The sequence below is a fragment of the Anolis sagrei genome, chromosome 6, assembly GCF_037176765.1.
Source record: "Anolis sagrei isolate rAnoSag1 chromosome 6, rAnoSag1.mat, whole genome shotgun sequence".
In the NCBI taxonomy this organism is placed as follows: Eukaryota; Metazoa; Chordata; class Lepidosauria; order Squamata; family Dactyloidae; genus Anolis; species Anolis sagrei.
The window spans coordinates 69,477,041-69,490,630 of NC_090026.1; the positions used below are offsets into that span (position 1 = coordinate 69,477,041).

The 13,590-nt window shown below is 38.3% G+C and overlaps 1 protein-coding gene across 5 annotated transcripts in view; it reads left to right on the forward strand.

The window, feature by feature from the left end:
- Positions 1-13,590, forward strand: part of AMPH (amphiphysin) — a 109,618-nt gene that overhangs the window by 62,877 nt on the left and 33,151 nt on the right. For all 5 annotated transcript variants that reach the window (XM_060781609.2, XM_060781607.2, XM_060781608.2 and 2 more), the window contains exons 4-6: positions 5,336-5,430; positions 10,757-10,852; positions 12,925-13,032. In XM_060781609.2, coding sequence (XP_060637592.2) covers positions 5,336-5,430; positions 10,757-10,852; positions 12,925-13,032 — 299 coding nt within the window. The remainder of the gene's footprint in view (positions 1-5,335; positions 5,431-10,756; positions 10,853-12,924; positions 13,033-13,590) is intronic.

Genomic DNA, 13,590 nt, shown 5'->3' on the forward strand with positions numbered 1-13,590 from the left:
GCAACTGCAGAGCCCTTTGAAAAAAGCCCCTTTAAGAGGAGCTTTTTTCACTGCATAATAGTCACCACAACCCAAAAGGGGTGGGGGAAGTGTGATAGTTATATGGTGAAATGTAATAGTTGTCATAACTCTCTCTGGATTACTTACTAGGATCCTTGCTGGCCATGCTGGTTGCCGCATTCTTGGGACTGCAATCACAGAAGTCTAACTTCTGACCATATGATAAATCAATTTTAAAAACCATGTTTTAACAGATATTCTAATCTGGTTCCATAGAAATGTGTGGCAGAAATGTACAAATTATTTTCAGACTTCGGTTATCAAGGAATGAAGATTAAAATAGGAGAATATAAAGTTTAAAATATTGCTTGAAGCCTAGTTCGTTGTTCCTTGTCCGAGTCCTGAGACATGCTGGATTCGCAATTGTTGTTCGCCCTCGTTTTTGTTGGTAGAAAGCTGTGGTTGTGCATATAGTTTGTTTTGCCTAGATCACTGGTTGTACCCCTTCTTACAAATTTAAGACTAAGTCATGGTTTTAGAACAAATGTTAATAGTAATGCCTGACAATCCATAATCTTAAGAGAAGTAAAACTTCTAGACATTTTGAACTAATGGGGAAAAGTAGGAGACTGTTTTTTTCCTTCTTCTTGAGAAAAATGGAAATTAGTGATAATTAGAAATAGATAACTGTAAACCCCTCTCCGCCTACAGATGCAGGAAATTACAACTACTCTGTCTCTAGTTTAACTTTGTTCCAGCATAATGTCTGTGTCTGTGGGTTGGAGGAAGTTGGCATTTGGCCTAATTCAGCTCCCTCCTTTCTCCTCCCATTGGCTCTTTTGGCACTGCAGTTGTGTTGGCAGATCCCACTACCAGCAGATGGTGGAAGGAGGCTCAGAAGGGAGCTATACTAGCATAAGAGCAATTCATTAAATCAAAACCTCTATCTTACACACAGCCCCATACTATGTTGTTCCTGAACTGATGAAAGAGTAAATCATTGAAAAAGCATATCACTCCTTCCAAGAGAGGGAATGTGTTGTCTTTGTTCCATAAAGCTTTTAATTTTTCCACTGCAGGGAAAACAGTCAATGGGAAAAATAGGGAAAATATTTTCTCCATTCTTCCCCCAGATCATCTATATATATAAATTTGTTAGGGGCATCCAACGAGGAAACAAAACTCAAAAACCCCACAACGAAACTTAACCAAAATTCCCATGCCCATAACACAACCCACAAGGTACAAACATATCTACTCAAAATGAAAAACAACACAACAACACACTCACAAAACGGCAAAACAACAAAATTCAAAAAAACCCCAACGAAACTTAACCAAAATCCCCGTGCCCATAACACAACCCACAAGGTACAAACATATCTACTCAAAATGAAAAACAACACAACAACACACTCACAAAACGGCAAAACAACAAAACTCAAAAATCCCCCAACGAAACTTAACCAAAATCCCCGTGCCCATAACACAACCCACAAGGTACAAACATATCTACTCAAAATGAAAAACAACACAACAACACACTCACAAAACGGCAAAACAACAAAACTCAAAAATCCCCCAACGAAACTTAACCAAAATTCCCATGCCCATAACACAACCCACAAGGTACAAACATATCTACTCAAAATGAAAAACAACACAACAACACACTCACAAAACGGTAAAACAACTGAGCATGCGCATTGGCGCCCAGCCGCAAGTTCCCTGGCACGGGAAGATACTACACTTAGGCAGAAAAAAATGAAATGCACAGATACAAGATGGGTGACACCTGGCTCAAAAACAGTATATGTGAAAAGGATCTTGGAGTCTTAGTAGACAACAAGTTGAACATGGGCCAACAATGTAATGCAGCAGCTTAAAAAGCCAATGGGATTTTGGGCTGCATCAGAAGGAGCATAGTGTCTGGATCTAGGGAAGTAATGCTACCCCTCTATTCTGCTTTGGTTAAACCACACCTGGAATATTGTGTCCAATTCTGGGCACCACAATTCAAGAGAGATATTGACAAGCTGGAATGTGTCCAGAGGAGGGCAACTAAAATCATCAAGGGTCTGGAGAACAAGCCCTATGAGGAGCGGCTTAGGGAACTGGACATGTTTAGCCTGAAGAAGAGAAGGCTGAGAGGAGATATAATAGCCATGTATAAATATGTGAGAGGAAGCCACAGGGAGGAGGGAGCAAGCTTGTTTTCTGCTTCCTTGGAGACTAGGACGCGGAGCAATGGCTTCAAACTACAAGAGAGGAGATTCCATCTGAACATTAGGAAGAACTTCCTGACTGTGAGAGCCGTTCAGCAGTGGAATTCTCTGCCCCGGAGTGTGGTGGAGGCTCCTTCTTTGTAAGCTTTTAAGCAGAGGCTGGATGGCCATTTGTCAGGGGTGATTTGAATGCCATATTCCTGCTTCTTGGCAGGGGGTTGGACTGGATGGCCCATGAGGTCTCTTCCAACTCTTTGATTCTATGATTCTATAAGTTGGCTAGCATTTTATAGTTATTTTTCTCCATGACTGAGTTGACTTTTTATTTTGGTGCAAAATCTATTGAAATGTACTCAGAGTTGTTGATTTAATAGTCAGTGTGCTCCAGGGCTGAGTTGTTCTTGCTCAGAATACATCAGGTGTGAATAGCAGTGTTTTTATATCTAGGGTTTTAAGCAGCTAAATAGATCCACTATATTATAGTTATACTCAAACATGTTTAATCATACTTTTTGTTACCATTTTACCCTAATCATTTGCAGTAAAGTGAAAAATTGGACCTCTTTATGGAAGAAGGAATAATTAAAACTATCACCCCTTGACGTGTAGTGTGCTCTGTTTCTACGACAACAATTCTGCACTAGATTTTCTTTAGCTAACTATAGTAGTGGCAAAGATATAGAGCCAGTACAGTAAATTGTTCATTGTATATACAACATTGCTCTCTTTTTACACATTGCTCTCTTTTTGCACTTGGATGAAGTCATCCAAGTGACTTAGAGGTCATGCTTATCAAGTTTGCAGAAAACACCAAAGTGGGAGAGATAGTTAATACTCCAGTAGACAGGATCAGAATTCAGATTAGAGAACTGGCCAAAGCTCACAAAATGAATTTCAGCAAGGACAAACGTAAGATACTACACTTAGGCAGAAAAAAATGAAATGCACAGATACAGGATGGGTGACACCTGGCTCAAAAACAGTATATGTGAAAAGGATCTTGGAGTCTTAGTAGAACACGAGCCAACAATATGATGCAGCAGCTAAAAAAGCCTATTTGAAGGCACTATTTGATGGCACCCTGTATTTGAAGAAGGGCTATTGATTCTAAACCTGTTTTCAGAATAGGATGCCAGAAGAAGAGTACAGGGGCACTGAAGTTTCCTCTTCACACGTAGAACCTGGATAGCAGGCTAAAAATCATCTATTCATAGTTTTCAAGCAGCAATGGAGCATACTGGCATTCAGTTTGAATTGCAGTACATTATGAGTACCATATCCATGGGAAATAGGTTCCAAGACTCCCTGTCAATACCTGAAACTATGGATGATAACAAACCCTGTATTTCGACTATACTTGGAGCCAGAAGCATACCATATAAACTGGACCTAGAGAAGCTCAAAAACACTTCCATGGATAAAATATTTTTTGGAGCAGAGACAATTGAAACTGTGACTATTGAATTTATTATTTATTTATTTATTTACTGCTCTTATATACCGCAATTCTCAGCCCAAGGGCGACTTGAATCCGTGGATATAGGGAACAACTCTGTAGTTATTTCTAAATGTGCATTTATGCACATGCAGATGTTATGCAAATCCCTGAGTCTTTTTGTTCTGATGATACTGTTGTTGCTTATTCGTTCATCTGCTTATCCCACTTCTGCTTCCTTCAGGTGCATCAGTCCTTTAGAATGAATTCAACTTGACACCACTTTAATTGCCGTAGTTCAATGCTATGGAATCATGGGGGCTGTAGTTTTACAAGGCATTTAGCCTTCTCTGCCAAAAAATGCTGCTGCCTCACCAAACTACAAATCCCAGGATTACATAGCATTGAACCATAGCAATTAAAATGGTGTCAGATCAGAAGGGAAGAGCCAGGCATGGAGCAATGAAAGGAAGTGAGGGAAGATTGAAACAGGGAGCAGGAACACCTCTGACCTTAAATACCATATCAGCTTGGTAAAATCAGCAAGCAGTTAGTTGTAGAATATATGTAGACAAAGTTCATAAGCTTCAAAGGGGAACAAAGTTCCATGAGTATATAGAAATCCATGAAGCAAGGCACTTGACACCATGAAACAAAACAGCAGGAAAATCCTATAGGCAAAACTTAAACTTGGCAAAAACTTGGTACATGAAACTCAGAGCACTTGAAAGCCAGACCGGAATAAAATAGCAATGTTGCCTCAACTGACGCAACTCACTCCCATGAATTATTATAAACCTTTCCAGAACCCAAAACTGAAAAGAAAGCATTTTTCTTGACCTTCCCGCTAGATAATGGTTTGCTATCTTTCTTTTCCTATAGACAAAGTGATCGTCTCAGTCTCTAAAAGCTCTGCCACTGTTTACTATAACTTCACTTTCCAAGGTTTCACTATCCTCTCCTTCATTACCTCCCTCATTAACTTCTGCACCTGGGAAATCACTCTCAGCAGCATTTTCAGACAGTTGCTCTGAAAAAAGTGGTGAAAGTTCTCTCCCAGAAATGTGGACTTGTGAATCTTCCTGAAACAGCGCAGGCCTCTGTTCTGAACTTAACTCAGGCCCAAACAAACCCTCATCCCCAATCCCATCAGGAACATCTTTCCCTTCAGGAGCATCTGCATGAACATCAGACACAATCACAGGCTGAACAAGCTGACATAAAACAGCAGTGGAAAGGAATGGGGAGAGTTCGAAACAGGGAGCAATTGAAAGGAATGGGGAGAGATTGAAGCAGGGACCAATGGAAAGGGATGGGGAGAGATACAGCCACACTTTGGCTCAGCATTAAGATTTTGTGGCAGGGAAGGAGAGGTCCCTTCCTAACTATGAGTGGTATATAAGTTGGATGTTCTTAACTCAGGGACTGCCTGTAGTGATTATTCTGATTAAAGCAGTTCACGTACCTGCTGGAATGGCTGAGGGAAAGCTGAGGGAGGGCCAAAGGCATCTGATCCTATCCGAGACAGTAAGAGAACCCTGCTCTTAACCTTCTTCTGCCCAACCTTCTGAAATGATGACTTCACAAATGATAGTTGTAAAATTAAATGAAATGGTAATTCATTTATGACAGAACCAGTTGTCAACAATGGGCTCTTTGTGTCCATACATTCTAGGCATGCAGGATGCATCAAAGAAGCTTACAGAGTCTCTCCATGAGGTATATGAGCCTGAATGGTACGGCCGGGAAGATGTAAAAACGGTTGGAGAGGTAAGATTTTTTTAAAAATTTAAGTCACTATACTACTAATTTCACTTACCCATGATTAACAATGATATATAGAACCAGGAAAAATCCATAACGGTAACTAAAATAAAAAAGATGTTCTGTATCCTCAAAAGTAAATTTTAAAGCAAACTTCCTCTTCCAGACCATGAAAAGCCTGACAGACATCCCACATAAGGAAATTCAAGAGCCTAGAAATTATCTATATAAATAAAAATGTAATGTTCATTTGTGGGATTAACAGAACTCAAAACCCACTGGATGAATTGACACCAAATCTGAACACAAGACACCTAACAACCCAATGTATGTCCTTCACTAAAAAAATGATTTTGTCACTTGGGAGTTGTAGTTTATGGGATTTATAGTTCACCTACAATCAAAGAGCATTCTGAACCCCACCAATGCTGGAACTGAACCAAACTTGGCACACAGTTCTCCCATGACCAACAGAAAATACTGGAAGGGTTTGGTGGGCAGTGTCCTTTGATTTTGGAGTTGTAGTTCACCTACATCCAGAGATCACTGTGGACTCAAACAATTATGGATCTGGACCAAACTCTACACGAATACTCTATATGCCCAAATGTGAACACTGGTGGAGTTTGGAGAAAATAAAATCTTGACATTTGGCACTTGTAGTTGCTGGGATTTATAGTTCACCTACAATCACAGAGCATTGTGAACCCCACCAACGATAGAACCCCCATGTGGGCCACAGCAAGTTACTTTTTTGCATTATAATTCTCATAAACCCATGCATACTCCAAGAAATTTTGAATTAAATATATATACCATTATAGGAACTAATTAAAATCAATTCAAATAACCATTAGATTTGACCTCTCTTTAAAGCAAAATGGAATAACTTAATTAAATTGATTTCTTAAACTTGATATGATTCAGTTGGGCTTTCAGCATTAACCTAATTGCTGAATTATGGGATGAATTAAATTCTTAAATAATCCATTAAATGAAATACTATGCTAAATGAATTGTACATTTCACAGCTTGTTCTCTAATGACTTCAGATGGCTATAGGGATCCTTGCTTATTCTTGTTCCCGATTATACTATGATAGTTTAATTAATTTCAAGGTTTAATCGATTTACACAAGCAAATATTCAAGGCAGCTTTGAAAGGTCTTCGTTTTACCCACGTGGTCTTCTGGCATTCCTCACCAGGCATCAGATAGGAACTCTACCTCTATCTCAGAAAAGTGAAGTTTGATATTCTTGTTTCTAAGAATTTTGGTAGGATCCATATGGGAATCAGTCAGATGAAGAAAAAGGGAGGATAAGAAAATGAGATTATAAAGAACAGAGAAAGGGAAAGAGAAAGAAGTGGTTTTGCTGGGGTAGATTTTATTTATTTATTTGCATTATTTCTACCCCGCTCATATCAGCCCGGAGGCGACTCAGAGCGGCGTACACAATCGGTACAATTCGATGCCATATAAATACATATATTGATAAGCAAAAGAACCATTATAGTGCAATTAGACATAAGACAGTGCATAGTAACAATATTAAAAGCTAAAAACTATATCCTCTCTTTCAAGTCTTTATCCGTTACATCGTCTTGGGCCGTTCCTGGGCCATTTTCCAATTCAAGTTTGTCTATTTATTTGGAGGTTCCAAATGCTTGCTCAAAGAGCCAAGTTTTTACTCTTTTCCGAAAGGTCAGGAGGGAGGGGGCTGATCTAATGTCCCTAGGCAGGGAGTTCCACAGCCGAGGGACCACCACAGAGAAGGCCCTGTCTCTCGTCCCTGCCAGACGTGCTTGCGAAATGCATGCCGATATATTCTCTTCTCCTAAACTCAGGGCAGGGACAAAGGTAGGTGAGAACTTATTAAAGTTAAAGGTGTCATTTTTTCATCTTCAGTCTTGATTTTACGACAGTCGTTTAACTTAAAACATAAGCTTTATAATGAAAACGTTTGTACTTCATTATTCAATGTATAATTGAGAGGTTTGAATATTTTTTTAAAACTCACCCCTTTGGACCAGATTAGAGGAAAAGAAAAGTAACAAAGCTTATTGCTGCTTTTAGATGAAGTGGCCCTCTGTCATGTGACTGGGATTCAAAGGGAGTGAAGTGAAATGACTGTACTAGATTATATGTGTATACATATGTCACCTTTCTTTCCCAATGACATCACAAAGGGCAACAGCCAATCCATTGATATTGCAGAGGGCCAACAGCTTTTGTAGTACAGACAGAAAGAAAGGCAGATGGACAAACAGACATACTTTTATAGGTATAGATACAGATATATACCTATACCTGGGGTCACGTGAAAAGTTTAAGCAGCCCTGCTATAGGCTGTATTTCAGAGGAAGGAAATGATAAACTCCCTCTGAATATTCCTTGCCTGAGAAAGCCCTATGAGATCCATAGGGTTACCATAAGTCAACAGACAAATTGAAGGCACACACATAAACACATACTGTGCCTTTGGCCTAGATGAAGAGTGGCATGCACAGTTCTTACCCACCTATTTCATCTTTACAAAAATATATATGTTAAGGTAGGTTAAGTTGCTAGGGAGTGATAGAGCCTAAAATCCCTGTATAAATTTCATTGCTGAGTAGAAATTTGGATCTGGCTTTTCTCTCTGCTTATTTCTAGTTTACAGGCAAACTGAGGGCACCAGTACTGCCTTTTGGGATCCATCACACTCCAATCACATTACCAGTTTCAGTTTCCATAATCCCTGAGCAGAGTAGGCACATGTATTTATAATTTTTGAAGTGACTTAGAGAATGGCCTTGCACTGGAGCATCATTTGTGATTTTAAATTTAATTGGAAATGTGGTTTTAATCTGGTGTGACACAGTCCTGTTGTGCCTTCTGCATCACTGCAGCAGCCCCTGCTTTGAAGGTTTGAGGGCAAAAGAGTGTCAGTGAGCATTTCCAAAGGGGTTCACAAAGGACTGTGCAACAGCTTATGCTGACAATAACCTTGTTTATCTAGTGAAGCGACAGGAGCTCAAATCCAAATTCACAGTGACAAATGGAAAATTCGACTTCCTTTGTAAAATAAAATACTGTTCCAAATTATAGTGTTTGATCTTAGATCTCTTATGCTGAAGATAAAATGCTCTATAATAGCATATACCATTTGCTTTAATATATTTAACATGCCTTCCCAGAAAGTGGGCAGGAGAGAAGTGTATGCAGAAATATGTTCATATGCAAAATATGGTTTTGCATGGAGCCCTTGGAAAAAGAAGAGATCTGCTTCATGTTATGAAAAAAAAGATTGCTTTAGATCAGGAGTGTCAAACTCATCTTCACCAAGGGCTGCATCATCCTAATTGTTCCTTTAAAAGGACAGTTATAATTATAAAGTATGTTGCCTTGGCATTGAAAGCCTTGTGGGCCACATAAAATGCCATGGAGGGCTGGATTTGGCCCACGGGCCTTGCGTTTGAAATGTGTGCTCTAGATGAAGTCTGGATTGGATACAGAATGCAGAACAGTTTGGAAAGCAGGCCCATAGCCAGGATTTCGATTCGGGGGGGGGGGGGGGGGGCTGAGTTTGTTTCGGGGGGGGGGGGGTGAGTCTGAGTGAAAGAGGGTCTAGCCTAGCAAACCTTTTGTATTATTACCCCAATACCCCCATGCATATGGGATATATTGAGTATGGTGATCAGATCATGATATGAATAAACATAACAGTTTAAATAATGCACCAGTAAGGCCTTTTCGCAAACCACCATGAGAATTTCGGGGGGGGGGGCCTGAAGCCCCTCAAGCCCACCCCCTAGCTACATGCCTGCTGGGAAGGAAACACCATGATTTGAAGCTCATGTGTTGAAAGAGTGTGAGGCTAGCATGGTTTGGGAGTCTGCACTAGTTTTGCACAGAGTTCCCAAGCTCAGTTTGTTGCCATTCTGGATTTCTTTGAGTATATAGGCAAAACCTTGTCTTAACCCAGGAATTAGTCCATACCACACTGGCTATTATCTTGCTTATTATTTGGGCAGCAAATCTCCAACGTCAGGGGTCCTCAATTTTTTTAAACAAAGGGCCTCAAATTGGTGTAGGGCAGGATTATAATATGAAAAAAACATGAATGAATTCCTATGCACACTGCACATATCTTATTTGTAGTGCAAAGGACACTTAAAAACAATACAATAATTAAAATGAAGAACAATTTTAACAAATATAAACTTATTAGTATTTCAATGAGAAGCATGGGCCTACTTTTGGCTGATGAGATAGGATTGTTGTTGTTGTTATTGTGTGCTTTCAAGTAGTTTCAGACTTAGGTTGACCCTGAGCGAGGGCCGGGTAAATGACCTTGGAGGGCCGTATCCGGCCCCCTGGTCATAGTTTGAGGACCCCTGTCCAATGTGCTAGATTTTTTGGTAGATCCTCTCAAATTGGAACAATTGGAGTATCATTTCCAGTTCAAAATATAACTGTTCATCTGAACAACAAGCATGCCCAGTATGCATCCCTTTACTTGAGTGGCAGAAGGAGAATAGAATAATAGATCAGGATTATTTGAATTGTGGTTAAATATAGTGAATATTAAGATCTGTGCTTGGCTAGAAATTTTTTTAAAACTCTAGAGAATTCTTACTGCTGCTGTCATTATGTCAATTTTAAGCAGCAGTAACCAGATTCTCCAGAAAACTACACCAAAAAGCACTCAATGAAACATATTATTGTTTTAAGCATTAGAATTTTTTTTTTTAAAAAAAATCATCATCATTTTATTTATTACCTGCCTCTCCTGACAGCTCGAGGCGGGATGCAATATCAAATCATATGAACACAAAACACACACAATAAAATACATAGATAAAACACACCATTGTAATAAAAAAAAACCATACACCAAACACAGGGTACAGGCTTAACCAAAGGAGCAATAGAATATAAATCAAAACTCATAACTGAAAGTTGACTGAGTAGGCTGCCGAAAGATGAGTCTTCAATTTGATTTTACGTTCCAGAGCTCTTCCGGAAGATCATTCCACAGTCATGGGGCAGTTGATGAAAAAGTCCTCTGGGTGACAGTCAAATTACACTAAATTCTTTCAAATCAAAGGGCTAAATCCAATTTCTAGAGTGGACTTATTTAGTTGATAGGACTTGTTAAGTCACCATTTACATAAGTCCTGTTGATTCAGTGTGTCTACGTTGGTCCCATATGTTTGAATATTGTTTTGCATATTTTGTCGGGTAAAAATCCTTACTTCCAAGTAAATATGGCTGATTTGAGTGATGGTTTTCATTTGTTTTGTTTTTAGTCTACATTGTTACTGTACTTTCTCTTATTTTTCTTCTTAGAAATGTGATGTGCTTTGGGAAGATTTCCATCAAAAGTTGGTAGATGGATCATTATTGACTTTGGATACATATCTGGGACAGTTTCCTGATATAAAGGTACCGCGATGTCTCAGTATATATTAGCGTATATTGTTGGTAATGGAAATAGAAATATTGTACTTGAGAGAACAGAGTAACATACACATATAGCATGATGTGTATCATATGTATGCATATCCATTAGTATGCATTTGCTCAATAGCTGTCATCCTTCCATGTTGGAAAATATAGAAGGAAAGCTCTATGTTTCTCTCTCTGTGGACCCCTGCTTAATAACTTACAGTTATCTTTTGGTCCATTAATGCCATGCTACATATCACTTGATCTATAACATCATTTCAAAAATATGATCCAGATCAAACATGAAGCCATCTGGCATTTTTATATTGTTATTGTCATTGGGTTGCTGTGTGTTTTCCAGGCTGTATGGCCATGTTCCAGAAGCATTATCTGTGGCAAACATCCTCAGAAGTTGAGGGATCTGTTGGAAACTAAAGAAGCGAGGTTTATATATCTATGGAATGTAGTTTCCAACAGATCCCTCAACATCTGAGGATGGCTGCCATAGATGTAGGTGAAACGACAAGAGAGATTGCTTCTGGAACATGGCCATACAGTCTGGAAAACTCACAGCAACCCAGTGATTCTAGTCATGAAAGCCTTTGACAACATTATTGTCATTGTTTTGAATCTTAGTCTCACTGCTTATGGCAAATCAAAATCTGCATTACAGGATGTTGCTTCTTTAATGCAGGATATAATAAGCAGGAGCTATCTTGAATAACACTATTTTAAGTTCCTCACGTTTTGAAAGTTTTCTGAAAGGGCTTTCTTGGATTGAAAATGGGTCCTAGGAAACAGATGTGTCAGATATTTGACCTACTGGGATTGCTTTCAAACATTGGTCAGTCAAGCCAAATAAGGATTGCCCTGACATCTATGTCAGCTCTGGCCAATATGTTCCTCTGACGTATAGACTGGTGTACATGGATTTTTAGTTTAGTTTGGTTGGGTTACTGGCCTTTCTTGTAAACTCTCCTGTTTGAACCAAGACCTTGTTCAGGTGTAGGAAACATTCCTAGTTATTTATTTATTTATTTATTTATTTATTTACCTTATTTATATCCTGTCTTATCTCCACCCAAGAGAGACTCAATGCTGCTTACAAATGGCACCTACACAGTGCCTCAAACACAAAATTCACTTAAAATGATTTGGATTAAAATTACTAACACAATAACATGATTAAAATACATTCAAGGTCGTATTTAAATGTTCAATTTCTTTTCCCTGTCTGCTGAAATTTTGCAGCTGTTATTTTTTAGTTCACTTTCTGACTTCTTTTGTTTTGTTCTCCTTTATGCCCTTTATATTTTTATTTAATTTGTTATATTGGTTTTCTTCTATCAAAAGAGATGGTGCTGATTATATTACTGCTAAGACTCCTAATAATATTGTAAGAGGAGTCAAGTTGAAAGCATACTAGAAGAACAAAAAGTAAAAAAATTACAAAGCAAATTCTTGAAATACTCTGCTGTAATTAAATCTTGATACATGCAAAACAGGTCATGGGTCATTTTAATAAGAGACCCATTGGGAACTGTGGCAGCCTACTTTTATTAATTTACCAAACTACAATCACATGTGAAAATTAGAATTTAATTATTTTTGCTCCAGTGTTGAAGATACTGTTAGGATTTTCCCAAATATGCCTAGCACAGAATTATCTGCTTTCTGTCTCTCAAGAATAGTTTTGAAGTTGTTTTTTTTAAAAATGTATTCAGTGAATTTGTTATTTGTTATGGCCTTTCAAATATTCATGAAAAAAACGTATACGAGGTTTGAAATTCTTTAACAATGAGTTTCTGCGTTTAAAAAAGAATTAAAGCTAATGAAGTTTTACTAGACAATTCCTAATAGTTCAGTGGTTTTTATTTATCGTGTCATCAGCAACCATACCATTGTATTACATTTCTAACAGAACAAAACAAAACAAAACAGTGGTAAGAGAAAGGGAATATAGGTAGAAATATTTTAAAGAAAAAATAATTCCAGAAACTTAAAGGCGATACTAAATTTGAATGCACAAGAAGAACTGTGAGTTTTGATTTGAGTCTCACCATTTTCAGAATCGTATTGCAAAGCGGAGCAGGAAACTAGTGGATTATGACAGTGCAAGGCATCACTTGGAAGCTTTGCAGAGTTCAAAAAGAAAAGACGAAGGCAGAATTACCAAGGTAAGGTGTTTTTTCAGATTATGATCATCTTTGGAATTGCTGGATATGAGTGAAATTATACTCTATCCAGTGCTTGTTACAGCTGCTTTTTATTATTGTTTTCCTGCAGTAAAAACATCACTCTGTGAGATTTGCTTAGAGTTTAACTTAAGACAGGTTTTAATTGGACATCCTTAGAAGATGCTAATGTAGGTGTTCCTGTCTGACCTTCATGATTTCTTTTCTTTTATAGGAATCCAGTTCTGACCTTGATTCAGTTTAAACAGGGGTGGGCAAAGTGTGGGCCTCTGGGACCCAGATCAGTTCCTTAAAACCCCCCTCCATTTTTTTAAAATTGAGGCATGATTTTTCAGATTGTGTAGCAATGTATAAAGGCAGTCCCCAAGTTACGAACAAGATAGGTTCTGTAGGTTTGTTCTTAAGTTGAATTTGTATGTAAGTCAGAACAGGTGCATTTTGTAAGTATTAACTTCAGCAAACTCTCACACACAAACATGCACACATATACAGTATGTGCTGTGCAATTTGGTTAAATGTTGCTGTGTTATTGTTAATGTT